We start from the raw sequence: 25670 nt of genomic DNA on the forward strand, positions 1-25670 counted from the left end.
GGTGCCGGGCGCGGCGGAGGGGTCCCGCGGGCGGCCGGTGGGGTTCCGGGAGGGGTTCCAGTGTGCGCTTGACCCAGCCGGTCCGAGTAGCTCCTGGGGAAGAGTTTGGCACGGGTGCCCCCGCGGTGGACCGCACGTTCCTTGTGAGAGAACTCGCCTGCTTGGTTCCGCGGTGCCCTGCGATGCCCGGCTTGGAGAGTGGCCCCGGAGCGACCGCCGGGCCCCGCCTAGGACGCTCGGATCCTCTACCCCGTAGACGGTGCTGCGCGTAGAGCGGTACGAGCCCGGGAGCGGCGCCTGCACTTCGCTAAATTTGATCGCAGACTTGCAGCCGTTCAAGATGGATTTGTCATAGACCAGGGGCTTTAACGTCATCATTTAGGTAGCTTGTGAGAGTGGCTTATTGTAAATGTAACCGATTTTTTCCTGAAGATGTTGGTACTTTTCGTCAAAGGATAGAAGAAAACCCCAGCTTTAGGCCTCATCTCATGATACTGAAAAGGGAGTGTTCGGTTGGTATTATAAAGATGAGTTTAAGTGAACTGCCAACGTGTTCGCCAGTACAATTACTGGTGATGCAGTCGAACCTGGTTGACTTGGAAGGTGGCACACTGACTCTCATCTTCTAAATCTCTTGTTCTTTAATGTATTTAGGGTGGAGAGTGATGTGTGGATCATCTCGCTGCAATAGTTGATGGATCTAAAATGTACCCTTGTGTTAGGGACCACTGCTCACAATTCCTATGGATGCACTGCTTTCTTAGTGGGCCAGTTGGAGTTGAAGTATTTAAGAGTTAAGTGTGCTTTAGAATTGAGTAAACTTGTCCCGTGGAGGATGGCCAGCTCTAAAAATTAACAATCTCTGTTTATAATTTTAAGTGTCAGCAAGTTACCTGGTTAATGATCTGAGGTTCCTGTTCTCTAGCTTACATTTAGTTACATTTCTGTGACAGTGTAACCTAATTTTAGGGAAGTCCTAGTTGTGAATAGCAGAAATGGTCGTTACTTGAGTAGTAACATTCTGTTTACAATTTTCATTTTTGTTTCTAATTGTTAACTGTCTGAAACTGTAAAAGAAAAGCCTGAAGGTGAGAAAGTGATGCAGAGTGTAGACCTCAGGGACCTTGACTCTCCCAGGCCAAAATAAAAATTTCAAGAATAGAACCAGTGATTTTGAAATAGTCATCAAAACGTCGAACCAAATTATTGACAGAGTCCAATCTGAGCCTTCTGTTAACACAGTACATCACCCATCAGTGGCTCTGGTAAGTCTTTGGAGTAGTAGTGAGATTTCCCTGATAACCTGTGCTTTGTGAACATGTCTGTCACTGACCTGCTGAAACTCCAGGGCTTATTATCTGCTTTCATCATTGAAGAAGTGCTAAATTTCAGCTAGAAGTTATTGCAGATAAATATTTTTTTCCCTTAGGTTCACATAGCAAGTTCTTCAATAGAAGTTCATGTACGCTGAGCCCCTCCTTTATTAGGAATATGGATGGATGTGTTCTTTTTCCCACTTCCTGACACAGTTTTGTTGATGGCAGAGGTGACTAGGAATTCAAATAGCAGGACAAGGGAAACAGCTTAGCTGTGTAGGCTCATGGTGAGGCAAGTCTGTGAGGGTGAGAGAAGTAGCTACAGCTGCAGGAAAGGCTGTCTCCCACTGGTTGTACTGACTGAGCAGCTGTTATGGGTCTGTCCTCAGCTGTTTAAGAAGAAATGTAAAGTGGATGTATGGTGTGCAAAAAGTTCAGTCTGGAGATGGATGAACATTTGAGGACTAGAAGGCATGGTCATTTGTTGAGAAGTGTCTGTAGGCCTGGCCACCAAAGGTGGCCAAGTGTCCTGCAGATGTGAGTGAGTGCCAGTTACCTAGCTTGCTGCCTGCTCTCTGCAGGTGGGTGTCAGTCGCTGCCAGTTTATTGTTTCTGAAAAATTCACACAGAGAGCAAGCAGTGTGATATTATAGCAAATAAGTTGTTAAATCTGTATTTAAAAACTGTTGTTCCTTTGATGCCTTAGGGACTTGCGAAGAGGATGGAGCAGCCTCTTAATTCTAAGAAATTTTTGGGATAAAGGTCTACAGCTTAATCTTGAAAACTGCCAATCTGCCAGGTTGAGAGACTGAGGGTCTGTGAACTAGTACAGCATTTGGATTTATTGTGCCTGGGGTGTTGCTTGGTGGCAGAGTGCATGCTCAGCAGGCGCAAAGCCCCAGGTTTGATCCCACATACATACTCAAATGGGATTCATTTTACCATCTGAAGCCTTTCCCTAAAATGATGTGGGGTGATCATGCTGACAGGTCAAGCCATGAGGCTGTACCTTTCTTCCCTCCTTGGGTTAAGCTGCTCAGCATGAATTGTTAGTGTCCCTGCCTGAGGGAGATTATTTGTGCCCAGGGTGATATTGCTATTCTAAAGGTCTGTGTTCCTTAGCTTATCCTCTAGCAAGCATAAAGCTGTCTCTAGGTGAGGCTGCAGAGGGAGGTCTGCTGTGGTCACCAGGAGTAAGCATAAAGAAACCTAGTGGGACCCCTGGAATCAACATATTGCTGAATGTCTGGGCAAGTGGAGCCATGGTTCAGCTCTGTGTTAGCTTTTCATCACTGTGACCAAAATACCTTACGACAACTTAGAGGTGGAAAAGTATTTGGGTCTCACAGTTTCAGAGGTTTAGTCCATGGTTGGCAGATTCCTTTGTCCCGGACCTGAGGTGAGGCAGACCTTATGGTGAAAGAGTGTGGGAGGCAAGCTGCTTAACTCTTGACAGCCAGGAAACAGAGTTGTGGGGTGGGGAGAAGATATGCTAGGGACAAAATATAAACCCCAAAGGCACACCCCTACTTCCTCAAGCCATGTACCACCTATCTATAGTTGCCACCCTATTAGTCCATTCAAATTATTAATCCACCAGATAGATTAATCCACCAAAAGGATTAATCCACTGTTAGATTACAGCTTTCATAATTTAATCATTTCTCTGCTGAACATTCCTGCATTAACACAGCAGGAGCTTTGGGGAACACCTTATACAAGTCATAATAGGCTCTGATGGGATCCACCTGCCCACCAGGGATCTTGGCAGCCTTCAGGAAATTAGACTATTACTCTCAGCTCTGTCCTCCTTTCTGCACACTTGACTTCCTCTAGCTTGGGCCCCACCCAGCTCTACCTTGCAGCCTCTCAGTCCCCAGTGCTACCTGCCTGATCCTCTTCCCTTTCCCAGCACACCTCAGAGAGAGACTGACCAAGCTCTTTTCTCTAACATCCCACACTCAGGCGCTGACCTGTGAGCAGGGGGCTGCCTGGTGCAGTGAGGAATGTTGGGCTTCTGCATCTGCACAGTGCCCCTCCTTACAACAGGGCCTACAGTTGGGGTGGGTCGCTCAGGTTGTGGATTGCTAGGTAACATGATTGCAATTTCTAAAACAGTCTGATCAGATTTGTGCAAAAACAATGCCTTTATGAGAGCTTAGTAGACTCTCAATATATTTAGTTATATGTTCTCCAAGATGTTTTATTAAGATTTGCATTTTTGTGTGTGTGCTAGAATAAATTAAGGTTATAACTATAGGAAAAAGGAAAATTATAAACATTAAATTGTCAAACTTCACATTTAAAAAAATTCAGTTATATGTTTATGGGTACTTTCCCCAAACTTCTATTGTAGAGCTCTCTCTATTTGTATAGTTATATATACAGATTTTACTGTCTTAATTAATTTTAAGTGCACGGCTCAGTGGCATTTAGTTCATTCATGTTCTGCATCCATCTACCTCCAGAACTGTTTTCGTCTTCTTAAACTGAAACTCCTCATGGTTAAACAAACTCCTCTTTCACCCTCTCCCCAGCCCCTTGGCAACCACCATTCTACTGTCTCTCGGAATTTGCCTGTTGTAGGTACTTCAGATAAGTGTAATCACATAATACTTGTCTTTTTGTGATTAACTGTTTCACTTAGCAAATGTTCATCCATATTTCAGCATGTGTCAGAATTTCCACATTTTAAAAAGCTGACCAATCTTCCATTATATGTACCACATTTTGTTTATTCATCCATTGTCTGGGTACTTGAGTTCTTCCACTGTTTGGTTATTGTGAATAATGTGGCTACAAACACAGGTGTGCAAATAACTAAGTTCCTCTGGGTGTAGATTAAGAATTAGAATTCTATATCATATATTAGTTATATGTTTAACTTATTCCCCGCCACGCCCTCCCCACACCCTCCCACCCCCAGTACTGGGGATTGAACCCAGGGTGTTCTACCACTGAGCTCCATCCCCACCCTTTTTATTTTATTTCAAGAATGGGTCTTGCTAAGTTGCTGGGGCTGGCCTTGAACTTGGCTTTCTTACCTCAGTCTCCTGAGTTGCCAGAATTACAGGTATGTGCCACTACACATTGCTCTATTTAATTTTTTGAGGAACTACCATACTGTTTTCCTATAGTGTTTGCTCCATTTTATATTCTTATCAACAATGCATGGAGGTTCCAGTTTGTTCAGATCCTTGACATCACCATCACCATCATCATCATTATTATTTATGGTGCTAGTGGTCAAACCTAGGTCTCCCGCAGTCTAAAGGCAGGTGATCTACTATTGAGCTACATCCCCAGCTCCAATTTTCTATTTTTTGATAGTAGCCACTAGTGGGTGTGAAATTGTTTTGATTTGCATTTCCCTATGATCAGTGTGATGTTGAGCATCAAGTCCTTTGTCCATTTTTGAAGCCAGTGGTTTATGTGCATACATTTTGCAAATTGATCTGTTAAGGTATTTCATGTCGTATTACTAGCCCACATTATGTTTTTCTGTGTATATTTACATAAATATTTCTCATTAAACATTTAAGATCTTAACAATTTTGCAATTGTTTTTATGTATGTGTATACACACACATATATTTTATTTATAGTCATGTCCAGTATGTCAAAGTCTTTAGCATTCTCTGTTTTGCCGTCTGAAAGCTGACTTGCTGGTAGTCAGGTTGAAAGGGAGTATGGATCTGAAGGGCAGCAACTGCTGGAAAGAGGGCCCGATAGGGCCATTTCTATACTACTGCATCCCTGAGCACAGGCAATGCAATGGGAGAAAGACTGCCTTTGAAGGGTTAAGGTTCCTATTTTCTTTCCTTTTTGGTGGTGGGGATTGAACTTAGGGCTTCATGCCTGCTAAGCACATGCTCTACCACTGAGCCATATCCCCAGCTCCCTAGTTCTCATAAAAAACTGATGCATTGATCCTTAATAATTAGGACGTATGAAAGTGTTGCATGTCAGTTTGTAATGATGTGAGAGTCAAAAGTTTTGATGTGAATGTAAATTTACCGTAATAGGTGTCATCTAAAACAAATTATAAAACCAATAAAATGTTTTTATTAAATTTTGCTTTGTCTTCACTGGACATATATGGACTTTTGGATTAGAGATACTTTTTTTGTGCAAGTTTTCAAACAATTTAATATCTGTGATTTTATTTGGTGTTAAATTTCAGGTGGGACCTCTCCAAGCCTTGTTTGAAAAATAAAGTGATTTCTTGGCAAATGTTTTTCCTTGAATGAATTATTTGATTGAACATCTCTCTGGGGTGGGAAATGAAGGGCTTTTGTCTTTTGAACCCTGATTGGCTAAAACTTGTGAAAGACATGAAAACTCCCTGAACTGTATGATGGATAATTAATGTCCCAAAAGGGAGGTTAGAGAAGGTGTCCTTTATGAGTATGGAATTTGGGCAATTTTCTTGGTGCCTTGATAGTTTCTGTAGGTTTGTTAATAGACAGGTTTAGTTTGGAAAAAGATCATCAATTAAGTGTTTTAGGGAAAAATAATGAGAAAAAAATCTAGAGAGGTAGCCCCAGAACTCTTGTCCTTGTTTCTAGTCCTTTTCTGGTTCCATAACTATCTGACTTAATAATCTCTGCAGATACTAGAACTGAGCTTACCCTAGAATCTCCAGTCCTTCTGTGTTGGGATTTTGCCTGCAGGCTTTCAACAGCAGCAGGGAGGTGCACTGGTAGAGTGGTCCTTCCCTGGGTGTGGCAGCTGGAGAGGGGCACAGATGCTTGGACTTATCAGGTGGCAATGCTGACTATTGCAGTGCATGAGATATGTCATCAGAATGAGTCGAGCCTTTCCAAAGGGCTGAAAGAAGTCCATTTGATGTTTTTTTTTTTTTTTTTAAAGACCTGCTTTTAAATAGCCATACTTGAGGCCAGGGATTGGCAGATGGCAGGCCTATGGATTCAATCTCAGTGCTCTCTGGTTTTATATGCTTACAGCTGAGAATGGCTCATATGTTTTTAAAGAGCTATAAAGAAAGAGAAAGAGTATTTAATAGAAGTAGTATGTGGTCCACAGACTTACAATACTTACTGTCTAGCCCTAGTTCACAGGACTACTCCATGCCCCACCCCTACCCTGGCCATAGATCTCAATGGAAATACATCAAAGTTGTCTGGATCAAAATGAAATCAAATAGCATTATTGTTGGGGAAATATGAATTAACAAATGAGGAATAGGCAAGATGTTTCCCCTCACTGGACTCCTGACTTAATATGGTGGGTTTATAGGTCATCTGTAAAAAGAGAGCATAAAGAAATAGCCCTTAAATCATTTAGGATCATAAAAGTACATGTTACTAGGTGCTAGGACTTGACTCCAGAACTCTGCCTTAGTGACCAATTCCCTTTGAGCATGGAACACTTTGCTTATGTGTAGTTGATGATACACAGTTATGGAAACCAGTTGGGATGGGGTGTTCCTGTTGATTTGGGGTGGTATGAAAGTAGCTACTAGATGCCTGAAGATCGGATGTGTAACTCCCAAAGTGCAGAAGGGGAAAATACAACAAAGAAAAACCTTAACAAAAGATACTAAAGGGAAAAATCCCAAGAAAGCATGCTTGGGATATTTTTTAGAAAACAAAACTAAGATGATGTGAATATGCCAGATATATCAGGAACCACACCTAATGTTGAAAGGGTAAATCTCAGGTGATAAAATTCCAGATTTAGTACAAAAAAGATATCTAGCCAAGTTTTCTACATAAGTCAGACATCTAAAACTAACAAGTAGAAGAGAAATAAGGGATGGAGATGTATCAGTGCAATGAGAAAAGGAGTAGAGCACTGTCACCATCAGATGAGGCCAAGGTATGCACAGGAGAGAGGAGCAGTCGAGGGTTATTAACATCATAACAGAGACCTCACTGCACAGTTGGTCCTGATGGGATGGGGGCTTGACAGCTCTGCACACAGGGAGGGACTTCCGTAACCCAGGGTTGAAATGGAGTTCTCAGCCTGGCACCAGGAACATGGGCCAGATCACGCTCCATCGAGATCACCCTCAGTAATCTCCAGAAATTCCTCCATCTGAGAACTGCTGATATGAGGGATTTAAGTAATATTAATATGGTGGCTATGTGGAACTAATGGACATATGCAGAAGTTTGTGCCCAGTAAACATAAAATGTCGATTCTCATCAGTCTCATAAGACACTGAACATAATCGGCTGTATTTTAGACCATAAAGAAAAATTATCCCAAGTTTTCAAAAGTAAATCCTAGGTCAGAATCTCAGACTGCAGTGACACAAGCTGCTTGGAATTTCAGAGTAAAAGGATAGCTTGCAGGGTGCGGTGGCCATGCCTATTAAGAGACTCGGAGTCTGAGGCAGGCTGGCAACTTAGCAAGATCCTGTCTCAATAATTAAAAAGGGGCTGAGGATGTAGCCCAGTGGTAGAGCACACCTGGCTTCAATCCCCAGTACCACAAAGAGTGAACAGACATCTAAAGGTGTCTATTCTACCTGGACATTTTAAGATCTATCTCTGGATTAAAGGGGGAACTATCACAAACTGTTTTCTGACTATAAGTGGATGACAGTAAAGGTTTTATATCCTGACCAGTGGGGTGAGGCACAAACGGCTTTCAGGGAAAGAAACTCTTGAGCCTAGAGTGCATTTATTAGAGAACAAGAAAGTAAGTGAATTCTTGAGTGTTCAGCATAAAACACTAGAAAAATAAAATCACCCCCCAAAGAAGACAGGCAAATAGATGAAGAAGGAGCAAGGACACAGTATTTTTAAAGGAATGTAATGGCAGATTGAAAGGTACACGTAAGAAGGTGCCATGTATGGGCTGGGGCTGGGGCTCAGCAGTAGACCGTTCACCTAGCACCACATAAAAATAAAATAAAGGTATTGTGTCCAGTTAAAAATCAAAATATATAAAAAAGAAGTGCCTTGTACAGTTAAATGACTTAAGGAGTTCTGGGTAGTTTATGACTGGGCTATAATTAGTCAGAGTTGACCTTGAGGTAGAACACCTGTATAGACCAGAAGTTTGAGACAGAATTGAGAAGGGGGTCAAGACGTAGCTCCTCCAGAAGTCTCTAGGCACAGATGGGTGAGTGAGATTGAATTTTCATGAAACAGGTAATTCCTGTGTTGTACAGATTGTAGCAAGGATTTGCTAAACCAAAAATCTTGAGCACCTGCTAAATTTGAGCACCCCACATTGTGATAGTGGCTGGGTATAATGGTAAACAAAAACAGGGATAAGGTTTCTGCCTGGTCAGTGGTAGTAAAGGGCTCTCAGAGATCCCTCAGAATAATGGTTGTTCACAGCTGTGCTGAGGACTGAAAGGGAGGCCAGTTTGCAGGGAGCTGTGGGTCAGAGGTCAAGGATGTTTCCTCCTTGGGATGGGGGGGAGTGAAGCCATTCCAGAGAGAGGTGGGAGCTGGAGCTCAGAGGGACCCCAAGAGGCTGGTGTGACTATGGTGCCGCAAGGGGCTGCTATTCCTGCATAGGGGACTGGCTAGGTAGACAGTGGTCAGTTTAGGTGCAGCTGAGCTCGCTGCAACTCTAAGCAGGTGTGAAGGTGATCTCCACCTGCCAAGAGGCATCCATAGGCCAAGTGAGGAGATCAAGGCTCAGGGGGTAGGACTGTGCCCTTTACCTAGAGGCCCCAGGCCAGTCAACACAAGGTCCTTGCAGAGGAGGCAGCTGGTGGTGGTTTTCCTCCTTCCCACTGTAGGATTATTGCTGGGTCCCCTGGAATCAAGAATAGCAAGAAAAAGGCACACAATTTATTTGATCTAAGTTTTGTGTGACATGGGAACCTTCTCAAGGAAATGAGGACCCGGCGGAGTGTTTAAACCTGAGTGTTTTGGGCTAAGTTTGATTAAGAGTGGGAAGCTGTGGAGAAACACGAGAGGACCAAGGGACTAAATGGTGATCCACTGGGGGAACTGAGCAGGGGCGGTGTACCCAGGTTCCTCTCTGTGTCCCTGCTGTGGGGATAAGGCTGTGCTCTTCCTCCAGTATAGGCAGGGCACCACTCACTGCCCTAGGGGAGACGTGGGGAGGACAGTCAGTAGACTCCCTTACGTGCATTTTCTCAAAATTGCTCAGCTTAAAATAGTCAATATGCCAGGGTGCCACATTTAGGATAGCATAGTATGTCCTGAGCTCTATCAAAGCCATATGATATTTATGTATGGTTCTTTTTAAAAATATTTATTTATTTATTTTTAGTTGTAGTTGGACACAATACTTTTATTTTATTTATTTTTATGTGGTGCTGAGAATCGAACCCAGGGCCTTGCACATGCTAGGTGAGCACTCTATCTCTGAGCCACAACTCCAGCCCTATGTATGTATGGTTCTTTAAAAGTTAGAACAAAAAGAACCTAGGCAGTTTTTTAGTACTTATATTTTTAGTAATAATGTTTGTTTTAGTTTGAAATTATATATCATACGATAAATCATTATATTGCTGTCATTAGGAAATAAGAGTTCAAGGGTGGGAGAAAAGACATACAGATATGAAGTTGAAGCAAGAAAATAAATACCCTGTAATCCCAAGTTTGAATTGGAGATATCAGTGTTAACTAATTTTAAAGAATTTTTTATGAGAAATATTTTCTGTCTCTGTTCACTAGAAGCTACTCTAAAGGGGGATATGCTTGGGAATAGTGGCCACCCAGTAGTAAGGAGCACACACAGATGTGGATTGTGCTCTCTGTCTCACCCTGAGGAGTCAGCCTCTGGGGTCAGTGACAGCATCTAAGTTTGGTGCAAGATAAGCCTGGATTATCTCATTTATCTGAAAGCAAGAAAGTTATTAATTACTAGGATTGTGTTAAAGGCTATAGAGGCTGGCTGAAGGGGCTTGTGTTGGCTGTGAGGGGATAATTTGTAGGATTAAAAATTATGTATGTAGCTATGATCTCAGCCACTTGGGAGGCTGAAGCAGGAGGATCCCCAGTTTTAGGCCAGCCTGGGCAACTTGGCAAGATCCTGTCTCAATAAAATTAAAAGGGCTGAGGATGTAGCTCAGTGATAAGCACTTGCCTAACATGTATGTGAGGCCCTGAGTTCATCCCCAATACAAAAAGAAAAAAAGAAGAATGTATATATTAAGAAGTTCTATTCATTTAACAAAATGTTCAAAAACCATGAGATCATAACGTGCTAAAAACAGCCTCACTTGTCACTATTTGGAAACATAGGGAACCAGTATATTGTTCTGAAAATCAAAGGGAAATAAACAAGCATTTAAAGACTCCAGTATTGCTGGGCATGGTGGTGCAGGCCTGTAACACCAGCAATGTGGGAGGCTCAGTCATGAGGATTCCAAGTTCAAGACCAGCATCAGCAACTTAGTGAGACTCTGTCTCAAAAAATAGGAAGGGCTGGAGATGTAGCTCAGTGGTAGAGTGCCTCTGGGTTCAATCCCCAGTATTGAAACAAAAGGAACAAACGATCCAAGAAGTCCATTGTTGAGGCTGCCAAGTGGAGAATGGCCTTAGGGGTTGGTGGAGTGGCATGGAAGAAAGGCCAGCAGCTGATCTGGTGTTCAGAGATGGAGAGGTGGTGGGGAGCCTCACCTGCTCTGCAGTGAAGTGATGGGGTGACCAGTAAACTTGGTTATCAAGTCACAGCTGACTCTTCTCTAGAGTGTGAATCTAGAGAATACCCTGTAATTGCAGTCAGGGTCTTGGTCATCCAGAGCAAGCCTTTCTCTTCTCGTGAGCAGTGTCCAGTGTCCTTCGTGGCCATTGGTATTTGGTGCTGCACCTGTGTTTATTATGTGAGCGGGTTAGGTGGAAGGAATGCCCTTTCCTTTTCAGGAACTGTGTTCGGCTGTGGAGATGCCCTACCTCCCGGTTCCAACAGATGAGCCTGTTATTCTCCTTGGAGCAGAATCACATGTGGGTGCAGCGCTGAAAATTCGTCCCGGTCCTGATGGAATCTGAGTCATGTTGTTTACCTGATGGGTCACCTTTAGCTGCTCCCTGTTTATAGATGGAACAGAAGTCAACAGGCACCGAAGTTGTGCTGATAGTTGAATATGCTCCTGATTTTCCCGTGAGTCCCACATACTCTTAGAAGCAAGTCCGTCTTATTCTCTGACACAGTGCCGTGTAGGAAAAAGACAGGGCTTTGGTGCTGGCAACCTGAGCTGAGACATCGCTCAGCCTTGGCGCCACTCTCCTCAGCAGAGTGAGTGTGTCTCGGAGCACCTTCTAGAGGGCCCGGTCCTTCCCACTGTGAAACCAATAACCCCATCAGTGGCATAAAACAGCCCTTTTATCTTGTGTGCCTGGAGAAAGGAAAGGATATGAGGAAGTAGCCTTTCTCTCCTCCACCATGTTTGGTTCCTTGGCTGGGAAGACAGGGGCCAGGGTGGCTTGAGGACTGAGGACAGAATCTTTTTAATTTTTTTTTTTTTGTAGATGAACACAATGCCTTCATTTTATTTACTTATTTTTATGTGGTGGTAAGGATCGAACCCTGCCAGGCAAGCGCTCTGTGCCTGAGCTACAGTGGAGCCCCAGGAGATTAAACCCAGGGGTGTTTAACCACTAAGCCACATCCCCAGCCCTTTTTATTTCTTATTTTGAGACAGGGTCTTGGTAAGTTGTTTAGGGCCTTTGTAAGTTGCTGAGGCTGGCCTTGTACTTGAGATCGTCCTGCCTCACCCTCCTGAGATGCTAGGATTACAGGTGTGGGCCACTGTGCCCAACAAGGGACAGAATCTTTAACAGGCATTTTCTCAAGTTTGGCAGTTGATGGCTATAAGCTGGAAGATGAGTGGGCATGTTGAACAGAGCAACTACTTGTAGATGTTCCACGCGACTTGAGTTTCTCACAGCCTTGGGATCCTCCTTAAGCATTTGGGTATTCCTCAGGGCTTGGGGTCTCCCTCACAGCCTTGGGGGTCTGCTTCATAGCCTGGTGGTCTCCCTCACAGCCAAGGGGGTCTCCCTCACAGCCTGGGGGTCTCCCTCATAGCCTGGGGGTCTCCCTTACAGCCTGGGGGGTCTCCTTCACAGCCTGGGGGGTCTCCCTCACAGCCTGGGGGTCTCCCTCACAGCCTGGGGGTCTTCCTCATAGTAAAGGGCTCTCCCTTACAGCCTGGGGGTCTCCCTCACAGCCTGGCGGTCTCCCTCACAGCCTGGGGGTCTCCCTCATAGCCTAGGGGTCTTCCTTACAGCCTGGTGGGTCTTCCTCACAGCCTGGGGGTCTTCCTTACAGCCTGGGGGTCTCCCTCACAGCCTGGGGGTCTCTCTCACAGCCTGGAGGTCTCCCTCACAGCCTGGAGGGTCTCTCTCCACAGCCTGGGGGTCTCTCTCCACAGCCTGGGGGTCTCTCTCACAGCCTGGGGGTCTCCCTCACAGCCTGGGGGTCTCTCTCACAGCCTGGGGGTCTTCCTTACAACCCTGTCTCCCTCACAGCATTCTGGGCCTCCTGGCAACTCGATGCCCTCCTCACACTGTACGGCCTGCGTGTGGTCAGCCTTCTTTCCAGGGGTCAAGAAGTGAGTCCTCTTGGTAATAAGGAGCTGCCTCCCCATGTGGCCCAGGTTGGAGTCTCGGCTTGGCCTGGCTTCTGCCGTAGCTGAGTGCCACTGAGCTGGTTTGGAGGAGTGATGTCCTCCAGGGTCCCACATTGACGACTTGGTGCTCAGTGCGTCTGGGCTCCTGGTGAGTCTTTGGGAATCATTGGATTGTGTGGATTCTGATCCCCTCGATGGAGTGCCGGAGAAAGGGGGCCTATACAGTAGGCACTCCAACACAGCTCTCCTCATGCTCCCTCCTCCACTCCCTTCACTAAGCCCCCTTCTCCTGACACAGGACACGAAGATGTGGCCTCTTGGGAAACTCCTCTCTGAGTCTGTCATCCACATGAGCTGTGTCACCAAGACTGTGCTGGAGGCCTTTGAGACACGTTTCTTCCGAGCCTCAGGAGTTCACTTCTCGGGCGCCTGTGCTGTGCACAGCCGAGGCCAGGACATGGCCGGTATCCATGATTAAAGAGAGGAAGTGGGCCTGGCCTGCTTGGTGCAGGTGCAGACAGCACCAGACCTGTCTCACCAGAGCCTTAGTTGTGCTGGAGTTGGTTGCATTCAATGGGATTTTTTCTAGGGGATGGGGTAGATTGGGGATTGAACTCAGGGCACTTGACCACTGAGCCCCATACCAGCCCTGTTTTGTATTTTATTTACAGACAGGGTCTCACTGAGTTGCTTACTGCCTTGGCATTGCTGAGGCTGGCTTTGAACTTGTGATCCTCCTGCCTCAGCCTACCAAGCTGCTGGGTCAATGGGATTTTTTTATAAAAACAAAAATTTCAAAGTTGTGTGTATTTTAAATACTTATAAAAACTCTCCCAAGTCCAGTGTCTCATTTCTTCAGTTCTCTTGACTTTTTCTCTGTTCTTATGCTATTACTCTTTTTTGTTGTTACTATGGTCTTATGTTTTGAAATCTGGTATTTTTAAACTTTTTTTTTAGCAATTTAGCTACTCATGGATCTTTGCTCTGTTTACATTTGAGAATAGTTGGAGTTTGTCAAATACAACAGGATTTTTGGGGTGGGGGAGCAGTGCTAGGATGGAGCCAGGGTCCTGGGCATCTTAGGCCAGCACTCTTAGCTCTGACCTAGGCCCTGAGCCCAGCAGCAGGAGTGTTGATGGGAATCACATCTGCGTGACTTACAGATGATGATGTCTACTGAGAAAAACCAGCGGAATGTGCACCTACTGTTAGAATTAAAGGAGAGTCCAAGTGCATTGTCCGTCTGCCAAAAAGTGACATATCTCATTAGTAACCCACCAAAAAGTGTGATCTCACTGAGGTACTTAAGACAGCCACAAGAAAACTCATAGGTGTTGAGGGACTGAGCATCTCGAAGGCCTCCCTACAGAAGACCTCGGACTTCACAATGGGGAGGTGGTGGCCCTGAGTAACAGAGAGGACTCTGCGCTCTTGGGGAAGACGACTGGGGTCAAAGACGCCTCTTCTCCCCATGACCCATAAGTAAGTCTCGCAGTGATGCTGTTTCTTGACAGCAGGGACTGCGTCTGTCTGCTGCTCCACGTCAGCACTAGGATGGACCCTGGCAAGGAGAGAGCTGCAAGAGAGCGGTGGCGTTGACAAGGGCACAGACATGCTCGTGGGGCTACGCACCTGCCTTTCACTTGCAGGCCACCACTTGCTTCTCGGTGCCGCCTGCGGGTCTGGCCCTTGCGTGTCATGATGGCGTGATGATGGTCATTGCCGACTTCACTGTTCCCCCGAGGAGGAGGGTCTACAGGCTCTGGTTCCATTCTTTATTACTGTGAATTAAAAGATATCTGGCATCCAGCTTTTCTTGTCATGGTGTTTCTTGTTTTGCTTTTGGTGCTAAGGGTGGAGCCCAGGGCTTCCAGTGAGCTAAGCACATGCTCTACCACCGAGCTCCATCCCAGCCTCTTGCCATGATTTTTAAATGCCCTTTGGAATGAGGCTTTTAAGCACAGAAAAGATTGCTCTACTTTCAAATCAGTATTTCTTAAGGGTACACTTACAGGCCTGGTTTTTCCCTATGTTTTTATGTAGGTTTTATAAATTTTATAATTTTTGCAAATTCAATAAGTTTGAACTTTTAAGATGACCTTTGAATAACTCAAGTTGATCATATTAGATACTCTCTTTAGAGTATCATTAGAAAATGATCAGTTCCCTTTACAACTTGAACTTTACACATTTTTTTAATAGAGATTGAGAATTTTTTAATATTTATTTTTTTCTTAGTTTTTGGCGGACACAACATCTTTGTTTTTTGTATGTGGTGCTGAGGATCGAATCCCGACCGTATGCATACCAGGCGAGTGCGCTACTGCTTGAGCCACATCCCCAGCCTGAACTTTACACATTTTGAACTATAGTTTTTTTTGTTGTTGTTGTTTTGGTATCAGGAATTGAACTCAGGGGCACTTGACCACTGAGCCACATCCCCAGCTCTATTCTGTATTTTATTTAGAGACAGGGTCTCACTGAGTTGCTTAGTGCCTCGCCATTGCTGAGGCTGGTTTTGAATTCGCGATCCTCCTGCCTTAGGCTTCCCAAGCCACTGGGATTGTGCACCATGGTGCCCATCTTGAGCTATAGTTTTAAGTTTAGTAGGCCTAATTGTTAAAAAAAAAAAAAAACACCTTAGTATCTGACTAAAGAAAAGTAGATATAATAATTTGGAAATACACGTACAGTGGATCTCAATTCTCAGACTTTGTAAACCCATTTACCAGAAAGCTCTGTAGAGCCACTTCCTGGCCCTGCCCACTGGGCACCCCCAGTTTGAGAGGAGTGCTTGTCAGTCTTATCAGCTTGGAAAAGTGAGGGGAAGTAAGCAGTCTTAGTAAGTTTCTCTCAAATCTTTTGACTGAAAAAGCTAATTTCTAAAATTTAGTAATACAAGTTCTCTTAGTCTTTTTTTCTATTGCTAAAACAAAGTGCCTGAGATCAGGTAATTTATGAAGAATAGAGGGGTTTCTTTGCTTACAGTTCTGAAGGTTAGGAAGTCCAGAGTGTGGCACCTGCCTCAGCTGGGCACTGGCGGGCCCTTCGTGCTGCATCATGACATGGCAGAGGGCGTCACATGGGAGATAGCAGGTGTGCCAACTTGGGTCTCTTCCTCTTCCTATAGAGTCACTGACGACATTATGGTGCCACCTTCATGACCTCATCTAATCCTAATGGCCTCCCAAATTCCCTCTCCATATACCATGAAAATATGGATTAGGGATTACTTATAATACATGGACTTTGGGGGAACACATTCAAACCGGAGTGTACCTGCAATACCAAATACATTGACTATTCTGAAACTAAAGACTAAAATGTTAAAATTGAAACCTTCCATCAGAGTTAAAGACACCACTAAGATAATTACTAAATCACTCAGACAAGTAGAGGTTCCCCTCTGAGACTCCCAGCAGGCCCCGTGGTGTAGGGATGAGCAGGGATGGGGCACTGCCACGTCCAGCCTTCCCACCCGTGTTGGGCTTCATCTATCTGGGACTTTATTGCCGGACTTTATTGAGTCAAACCTGAGCAAAGGGCGGACCTCGTGGCTGGACTAAATCAGTCTGGTCACATTTCAGTTCTGGAAAACTTGCTGTGTGCTTCCAGTTGGCTGTACTAGCATGCTTAAAAACAGTAAATGGCAGCCTGCTAGAGCCGGCCCGAATTCCACGTTTCTGTCAGCCTTGAAGGTCATGACCCCAGAGCTCTGTTCTTGGGTGGATTATGAGATGTGCAACATTTTCCATGGCTAAGCATGTAGGTGGTCAGTCTGCTTTCCAAACCAGTGCACCATATGACCTGGGGCCAACTCCCTTGAGTTCCAGGTTTTACTTCAACTTTGCTTTAAGCATATTAATTGGCAGATGAAAAAGGACATGTCTGTATCTGTATCTATAGCACTCTTCCACTGAACTGTATCCCCAGTCCCCAATTCATTCATATTATTCTCTTTCTCTTTTGGGGTGCTGGGGATTGAACCCAGGGATGCTTCACCATTGAGCTTCATCCCTAGTCCTGTTTTTTGAGTCTGGGTCTCTCTAAGTTGCTGAGATCCTCCAGTCTCCCAAATCTCTGAGATTACAGATGTGTACCCCTGCACCTGGCCTCGATTGTCTCTTGATCTGAAATCAGCATTGAGTTTGTTTTTTTAAATAAACATGAGATACTCTTTATATATGTGGTGCTGAGGATCTAACCCAGCGCCTCATACATGCCAGGCAAGTGCGCTACAACTGAGCCACAACCCCAGCCCAGCATTGGGTTTTGACGTAATGCCTGATAGAATAGTTTTTGGTGAAGGTGAGCTGGCTTACCACCTTTGTAGGTTGAGTGCCTTTAGTCCTTTCCCAGTTAATGATAGGTTTCACTTCATGACTCGGGTTCTGTGTTGGGCCCTGCCCTGAGTTGATGGACAGAGGTGATGGCCTGAGCTTAATTAAGATCACGGCCTCTTACAGACTAAGAAGGGGAGCTGCAGCAAGAACTGGGATTCTGCGGGAGCTGTTGGCGCCCGATTGGAGGATGGAGGAACAGGCAGCACTGCTACCAAAAGGTGGTGTGTCATTCTGCTGGGGAGTGGGGTTTAGTGAGCAGTTCCACAAATGATGAACAACTTTGCAAATGGCTTTTATGAGTGGGGCCATCTTGAGTGGGAGGTGCCATCTGCAGGCCCTTTCTCTCTGGCTTCCTTTCTTGGTGCCTAGCAGGAGTGTTGTCCATCTTGGTACTCTGCTCCTCTATATTTACTCACAATATTTGTTATAAGGAGTTGCCTTTAAAAAAAAATTCTTTTCATGGTCTTCTGATGTAGGAGAACACATACTTTCAGAGCTTTTGACACAAATTTCAAAATTTTGCTTTAGAATATTTTAATAACTATATCAAATTTAGAAGATTTTTTTAAATATTTATTTTTTAGTTGGACACAACATCTTTATTTTATTTATTTACTTTTATGTGGTGCTGAGAATTGAACCCAGGGCCTTGTACATGCTAGGCGAGCACTCTACCACTAAGCTACAATCCCAGCCCCAAATTTAGAAATTTTTAACCAGTTTTAAAAGAGAGGATCACAAATATTTAAGCTTTAGAAATAAAATTCTGACTTTCCCTTAATATTTAATATGAACATTTGGAAACAAAACGTTGAAAGAGAAGAAGTGTGATTCCCTGCCGCCTGGAGTCCACCGTGGTTGATGACTGGCCCAAGTGTGCTTAGTTATGTGTGTATTTTTGTTGACCCAGTTGAAATAAGTTGTGGCTATCATAACCTAAGTCGACATGCCTCAGCCCAACCCCTCAGAGTTAGAGGATCATGCGGTGAACACACAGCATTATCAAACTGTCAAGGTAACACTCTCTAATACCGACTTTATTTCATATCTCCCCAAATGTCCTTAAATTGTCTTTTACAGCATTTTCCTCTCCTTTCTTTTCTTTTGTTATGGTGGGTTGTATGTTTTTGGATTTTTGAGACAGGGTCTTATTATGTTGCCCAGACTGTTGTCCAACTTCTGGACTCAAGTGATCCTCCTCCCTCGGCCTCCTGAGTAGCTGGGACAGGAGGCATGCACCACTGTTTCTGGTCAGCTTTTGTTTTGTTTCTTTAGTTTCTTTTAACCCCAGACACTTCCCATACCTTTTACAGAATTCTAAACTTTAAAAATCTCAGTTTTGAATTTCAGACACACAAAGAAGTCACAGAAATCATACAAAGATTTCCTGTATGCTTTCTCCAAATTGCAGCGTTACCAAACTCTGGCTTTATTGTGCTTGCTTTCTCCATCTCTGATATTCTCTCTCTCTGTATAAACACACTTTGTCTCTCCCTCTCCAACATTTGAGAAGGTGAGGCACAGGCATAATGCCCCTCTTGGCTACATACTTGACCATGCATCCCACAACCAGAAGACTCCACTAATTGACTCTAGTACAGTGGTCAGGTAAGGAAAGTAGCACTAATACAGTACTAAAATCCACTCTGACTTTGTTTGGGGATTCTGCCATTTGTTTTACTAATGAGCTTTACAGAAAGAAAAGGACATTGGGGGCCCAGACCCAGTTCAGAGTCACACTGTGGTGGTGTTTCTCTCTGACCTTTTGTGATCTTGACGCTTCTCGGGCCACTGGCTGTCTGCTTTGTAAAATGCCCTTGCTTTCATCAGCTTCTTCACTGCCACGACCAAGAGACCTGACAAGAACAGTTTTAAGGAGGAAAAGTACTTGGGGCCTGAGGTGGTGTGATGGATGTGGTGGAGGAAGGCAGTGAAGACAGGGTGCTGGGAGGAAGAGAGACTAAGCTCAGCTCGCACAGTCGTGCCCAAAGGCACACCCCCAGTGACCCACTCCTCTAGGCACATCCCACCTGTCTGCAGCCACCTGTCAGTAACCCTGTCCTGCAGCTTGGGGTCCCAGGTGATGAGGGTCTCAGGGGTGACGCTGGGCTGGAGTCCACAGGGGTCAGAGGGGCAGGTGGAAGTGAAATTGGAGCGAAGACAGGATTTGAAGGAGGGCCAAGTTTTGATCAAGGAGAAACCGGTAAGAGACACTCAGGGACAAGTTTGCACATGTGTGGTGTCTCTGCCCTGAGAGTGGGATTGAGGGTGGGTGGAGCACAGCGTGGTGACCACACAGTCCGTGGTGCATGAGCCTTTCCCTGTGTCTTCACCGTTACACACACTGCTCCCTAGTGTGAGCGGCTCTTGCTGTTGGTAGGGTTGTTCCCAGGGGCAGAGTTTCAGGTGACAGCGCTTCTTCCCGTCCTGCTCCCGGGGGCTTTGCACTCACCAGCTGTGGTGCTCAGCCATCTTCTCCTTGACCCTCAGCTGTTCTTTGTGTGATTGGTACCCCGCCTCCATGGCTTCAGTGGTGCTGCCTAGTTCTTCTCTTGTCCCACTGGCTGCTGCTCCTCGTCCTCTGCTGCGTCCCGTCTTCCTGACCTCCAGACTGACCTGGCACAGCTGCCTGCTGGTCTTCTCTAGTCTGGGGGCTTTACACACTGCATTTGTTGGCAAGGGCAGCTGTGACAAACTGCCACAAACTGGAAGGCTGAGAGCAGTGTGCTCTCCTGGCAAATGTGAGGCCTCGGATGCCATCCCAGGCCCTGTGAAACCAAACCAAACCAAACCAGGATACAGTTCTGGAGACCGGAAGTCTCCAAGGGAGGGTCCTTCCTTCCCTCTTTGACCTTCTGGTGGCGCCAGTCATCTTTACGCTCGTGTTGCTTGCAGATATCACCTCAGTCCCTGCTTCTGTCTTCTGTGGGGTCCCTGGGTGCCTCAGATCTCCTCCTCTCTTCTAAGGACGGCCAGTCCCTGGACTCTAAACCTGGGATGCTCTCACCTCGAGACCCAAAGTCATCCCATTTGTAGTTCATCTCTTTTTTTTTTTTAATGTTTATTTTTTAGTTTTAGGTGGACACAATATCTTTATTTTATTTTTATGTGGTGCTGAGGATCAAACCTAGTGCCTCACGCATGCCAGACGAATGCGCTACCACTTGAGCCACATCCCCAGCCCCCTATAGTTAATTTCTAAATCAGGTCCCACATGCAGTTCCTGGGCGTAGGGAGTTAGACATGTCCACATGTACTAGCTGTACTCTGATGGTGACGAAGTGTGTTTCCAGCCCAGATGCCTGTGTGGTTCTGAGAATCCTCTCCAACCTGAAACGTCTCATCTTGTTTTCCTTCCCAGGCTAAGAAGCTGCTCTTTACCTGTCTGCTTGTCCTGGGACCTACATCTCTGCTCCTCCAGGTGCTCAGGTGGGAAGCTCAGCCTGTTCTGGTCCCTTCCTTCCACACTCCGGACTGCCCACAGCCCCCTTGGCTCACCTCTGTCTGGATTCCCAGTGCCTACACCCCAACCCCAGCTCTCCTGGGCTCCAAAGGTACACAGTCTGTTTTGCTCATGAAGTCAGAGCTTGAGTCACATCATCAGCTGTGTTTTCCATCCTGTGTGGGGCACCGGCATCCTCACTGTGGCCATAGTCACCTCTCATGCACCTCCCTGCTTCCTCCTCTGCTCTGTCCAGTCACCCTGTTTCCTGCCTTCCTTTGCCCCGTCACTTCCTGAGTGTACTTGCGTGCACATCAAGGCCTGTCTTGCCATCAGTTTGTGCCTGTGCCCCTGCCTATGTCTTATTGGCCTATTTGTTTCTGTGCCCCAGTGCCCAGAACTGCCCAACACGACAAGCATTTGCTGAAGGAGGGAAGGAGTGGCCTCATGTGCCTCATGGTTTTCATGAAGTCATGTCTTAGCCCTTCCACCCCCTAGCTCCTCAGCCTGGGACAAGCCCTGTCCCTGTGACAGCTGCAGTGCCATGCTGCTGAGGTTGAGACCAGCAAACCTGTGGCTAGCTCTGTGGGCCTGGCCACATTACTCGGCTGCTCAGCTGTAAGTAGGCATTATGTGAAGAATCCCTCCTGGGGTAGCATGTCAGGAGCTGGCCTGGCTGCAGCGTTAGTGGTCAGGAGACAGAGACACCTGTCAACTGTCTCCATTAAGGCTGCTGCTGATTCCTTCCCTGGCTTGCTTGGCTCACACTTAGCACCGTCCCTGGAGTGCTGCTGGACTTCCCCTGGTGACTTTGTGGTCCTGCTAGTGCAAGACAAGTGGCATGACTATGCTTGACTTGCGTGTGGCCTTCTTGGCAAGCCCCAGCCCACCCGACTCTCAGTGGCCACACTGTACCCGAGCAGGTCTCGCTGGCTGGTTGGACCCACACTCCTGCGCAGCTCTTCAGTGCCTCTCGCAGCCCCACTGCAGGTGCTCCTTACAGCCACACATCCTTCCAGCTCATCAGGGTGGAGGTTTTATGTATCTTGAGGCAAGTGGCCATTATTTAAATATTTGTGTTACATGTGCAGCTTTATAGCAGTGCCATTTTGGCCACCTTCATCCTGTCCTTTCATTCCTTGTTCACTCTCCTCCCTTTCTCAGTGTATCAGGGCTGGTTTAAATGGCCTTCCCTGGGGCCTGCATGAGCACATGGCTGTGAGCCACTCCCTCCTCTGTGCTTCACCCTGTGCCCACGTGTCCTTGCTGCCCTCCTGTTGCTCTTCTCCTCCACACCTGTCTACTCCCAGAAGATAAGGGCTCTCGAGCCAACTTGCTCCTTGCTGCATCTCAGGCATCCTGTGTTAGTTGGCTTTTGGTCACTGTGACCGAAATACCTGATTAGGACAACTCAGAGGAGGAAACTTTATTTTGGCTCCCAGTTTCAGAGGTTCGCTCCTTAGCTCTGGACTCAAGATGAGGTAGCACATCATGACAGAAGGGCATGGTAGAGAAAAGCAACCCAGGACAGGGCGACCAAGAGGGAAGAGAGAGAGAGGGAGAAAGAAGGTGGGTGGGGGAGGAGGGAGAAGAGAGAGAGACAGGGAGATTATAAACCCAAAGATATATCCCCAGGCTCTACCTGCCTACAGTTACTGCCCAGTTAATCTATCAGTGGATCAATCCTCTGATTAGGTCAAGCATCTCATAATCTAATCATTTCACTTCTGAAAATTCCTGCATTATCTTACACATGAGCTTTTGGGGGACACCTCATATCTAAACCATAATAGCCCCCAACACTTGTCTTGCACATGAGGCAAGTGCTGGTATCTTTGGGTGGTGGGCCAGCTGGTTGACAATGCAAGGGCAAATCAGGGACCAGTGCAGGTGGTTGATGGCTCAGCAAGTGAAGTGCTATCCAGGAGGCTGTTGGTCATAGCAGGGTGTCAGGGTCAGGGTATTTTTTCTATATAAAAATACGTGTGCACAGGTGGTGTAGAATAAAGAACAATAGCTGGGTGTAGTGGCACATGCCTGAAATCCTAGCGGCTTTGGAGGCTGAGGCAGGAGGATCACAAGTTCAAAGCCAGCCTCAGCAAAAGTGAGGTGCTAAGCAACTCAGTGAGACCTTATTTCTAAGTAAAATACAAAATAGAGCTGGGGATATGGCTCAGTGACCAACTGCCCCTGAGTTCAATCAATCCCTGGTACCAAAATCAAAAACAAAAACAAAAAAACATGTTGCATAACTGTTAATGCTCTTCTCCTTTTGTTTTCCCAGATATCATTTGCTTCTGTCTCAAGATGATTTGATGTCTTAAGTAAAACTCTTTTGTCAACCATGATGGCCACACAGACGTTGAGTATAGACAGCTATCAAGATGGGCAGCAAGTGAGAGCTTGAGCTTCATTCTGCGTTCTGATTATTGCCAGTCATTCAGTTTCTGTGAGGTTGCACATTCAATCTTAAATATATTATGCATTTATTATATATTGGTGTTCAGAAAGATAAGCCATAGAATTATTCACATTATATCCTTAAGTGATACATTTGGAGTCTCCCTCCATCATATGAATTCTTTGGGAATTTACTTTTTTAAGGTCAGAGTTAATTAGTTATGTGACTTTTAAAGAAAAGCTGGGTGCTTGCCTAGCATATGTGAGGCCTCCACTAGCTCCACAAAAATAAAAAGAGAGCTGGATGTGCTGGCATGTGCCTATAATCCCAGCCACTCAGGAGGCTGAGGTAGGAGGATTCCAAGTTCCAGGCCAGCTTCAGCAACTTCATGAGGCTGTGAGCAACTTAGTGAGCCTCTGTCTCAAAATATATTAAAATAAAAGGGTGGGCTGGGGATGTGGCTCAAGCGGTAGCACGCTCACCTGGCATGCGTGCGGGCCCGGGTTCGATCCTCAGCACCACATACAAAGATGTTGTGTCTGTCAAAAACTAGAAATAAATATTAAAAATTCTCTCTCTCTCTCTCTCTCTCTCTCTCTCTCTCTCTCTCTCTCTTAAAAAAAAAAAAGCCTATGGCTTAAGACTTTAAAAAATAAAATAAAATAAAAGGGCTAGAGATATGGCTCAGTGGCAAAATGCCCCTGGCTTCAATCCCTGGTACCAAAAAATAAAATAATATTAATTAAATAAAAAGAAAAAAGAAAACCCAGGTGTTTTTTTTTTGTTGTTTGTTTATAATTCTGGGGATCAAACCCAGGGTCTTCTGAGTGTTAGGCAGCTGCTCTGCCATCAAGCTACAGATCCGTTTTGACAGCCAGATTCCTACATTGACAGTCACTAATCTGAGTCTCACTGGATTAACTTCCCTAGTTTCATCTCCCCACTTACAAGTATGGGAGGGCACTGACCCAGTAACCAGCCCTCCCAGCAGAGCTTCAGAGCAGACCCGTTTATCTGGTGCATGCTGCCACGGGCGCTTCTTGACTGTCCTCCCAGTTGGAGGAGTCTTCCCCCTTGGAGCTGCAGTATATGTGTTTGTGTATCTGGTGGTGTGTGCTCTGTGACCAGCAAGGGTTGGGGAGGGGAAGGAGGGCAGCTGAGGCATCGGCTGAGAACTTCCCAAGTGCCCTGCATGCTCCGCATCCTGCTGGGGTTTGGCGCATTCTCCATTGTGTTCCTGCCCATCAGAGGGGAAATGGAATACACGCCCTGGATGCCCCTGCTCCCGACGATGAGGCTCCATGCAGCTGGGGAGGCTTCTGGTGGTGAGGCGAGTCGTGCCTCCCTTACCCTGGTGGCCAGTTTTGTACCATTCTTATTTGGTTCCTGTTGCAGAGACTTTGTTTTTTTTTTTTTTTTTTTAAAGAGAGAGAGAAGAGAGAGAATTTTTTAATATTTATTTTTCAGTTTTCGGTGGACACAACATCTTTATTTTATTTTATGTGGTGCTGAGGATCAAACCCAGTGCCCCGTGCACGCCAGGCGAGCTCGTTACTGCCTGAGCCACATCCCCAGCCCAAGAGACTTTGTTTTTTGTTGCATGTTTTTGCATCTTGCAGGCATCGAGAGAGGGTCATCCTGGATAGAGTTTCAGCCTGCTTAATCTTGACCTGGAAGTCCTTGGATTTTTCCACTTGATTTTTTTCCCCCCTGAAGTGCAAATCTGACAATATGCCCCCTTCTTAACCCCTCCAGGGACTCCCCATGGATTTTAGGTAAAGTCCAAGCTGCCCCCGACCCACATGGCCTGGTTTCCGTGGACCCTCAGGTCACCCTCAGCCCCCCCTCAGCCCCTCATCCACACTCACCTCTGCCAGGCCCACCTTGGCACCTCTTGCCGGCTGGGGGGCTGGCCCTGGCTATTCCTGGCAGTCTTCCCCTCTCATTCTTCAGTTTGGGCTCAGATGAGCCTTGCCACCTGCCTCCCATTGTGTGTTCTGTCAGAAGGAGCAGTGATGGTCCCCTGACCTGGCCTGGGCACCCTGCTCCATCCTGCCACCACGTGTGGTGCTCTTTCAGTAGCTGAAAGTATCCCCAGGACTTGAAGGGCCTGTCATGAGCATCATTTTAAATAAACATTTCATTGTTTCTAGTATAGACATATTATAATTACTTAGCCATTTCTTTAAGGTCAAACTCTTAGATTTCTCTTTTTTCATTCATTAATAAGAAAATACTGAGGGCTGGGGTTGTGGTTTAGTGGTAGAGCACTTGCCCAGCAAGTGTTGAGTGCTGGGTTTGATCCTCAGCACCACATAAAAATAAATAAATAAAATAAAGGTATTGTGTCCAACTACAACTAAAAAAAAAAAAAAAAAAAAAGGAAGAAAAAAAAGGGCTGGGGCTGTGGCTCAGTGGAATTGCACTTGCCTGGCATGTGTGAGGTTCCGGGTCTGATTCTCAGCACCAGTGTAAATAATAAAGGTCTATCAACAACTAAAAAAATTTAAAAAAAGAAAAAATATTGAAATAAACCTTTTAAGGCTTTTTATACTACTGTGAGATTGCCCTCCAGAAGGATTGTATTTGATTGTACTTTAGTTGCTTTTTTTTTTTTTTTTTTTTTAATTTTTTA

General features: G+C 45.7%; 1 protein-coding gene across 8 annotated transcripts in view; it reads left to right on the plus strand.

The window, feature by feature from the left end:
- Positions 1 to 16838: 16838 nt before the first annotated feature.
- The window catches only part of Pknox1 (PBX/knotted 1 homeobox 1), a 50221-nt gene continuing 41389 nt past the window's right edge, over positions 16839 to 25670 (plus strand). For 2 of the 8 annotated variants that reach the window (XR_007347826.1, XM_048803741.1), the window contains exons 1-3: positions 16839 to 17410; positions 20554 to 20746; positions 22919 to 23029. Coding sequence is in view for 5 of the 8 variants with exons in the window: in XM_048803741.1 (XP_048659698.1) it covers positions 22979 to 23029 (51 nt within the window). In the remaining 3 variants the exon portion in view is untranslated. Of the gene's footprint in view, positions 17411 to 20553; positions 20747 to 22918; positions 23089 to 25670 lie in introns of those variants that run through there. The other 6 variants (XM_015478815.2, XM_015478813.2, XM_015478812.2 and 3 more) reach the window with 6 other exon arrangements.

Source organism: Marmota marmota, unplaced genomic scaffold, assembly GCF_001458135.2.
Source record: "Marmota marmota marmota unplaced genomic scaffold, marMar, whole genome shotgun sequence".
NCBI classification, from domain to species: Eukaryota; Metazoa; Chordata; class Mammalia; order Rodentia; family Sciuridae; genus Marmota; species Marmota marmota.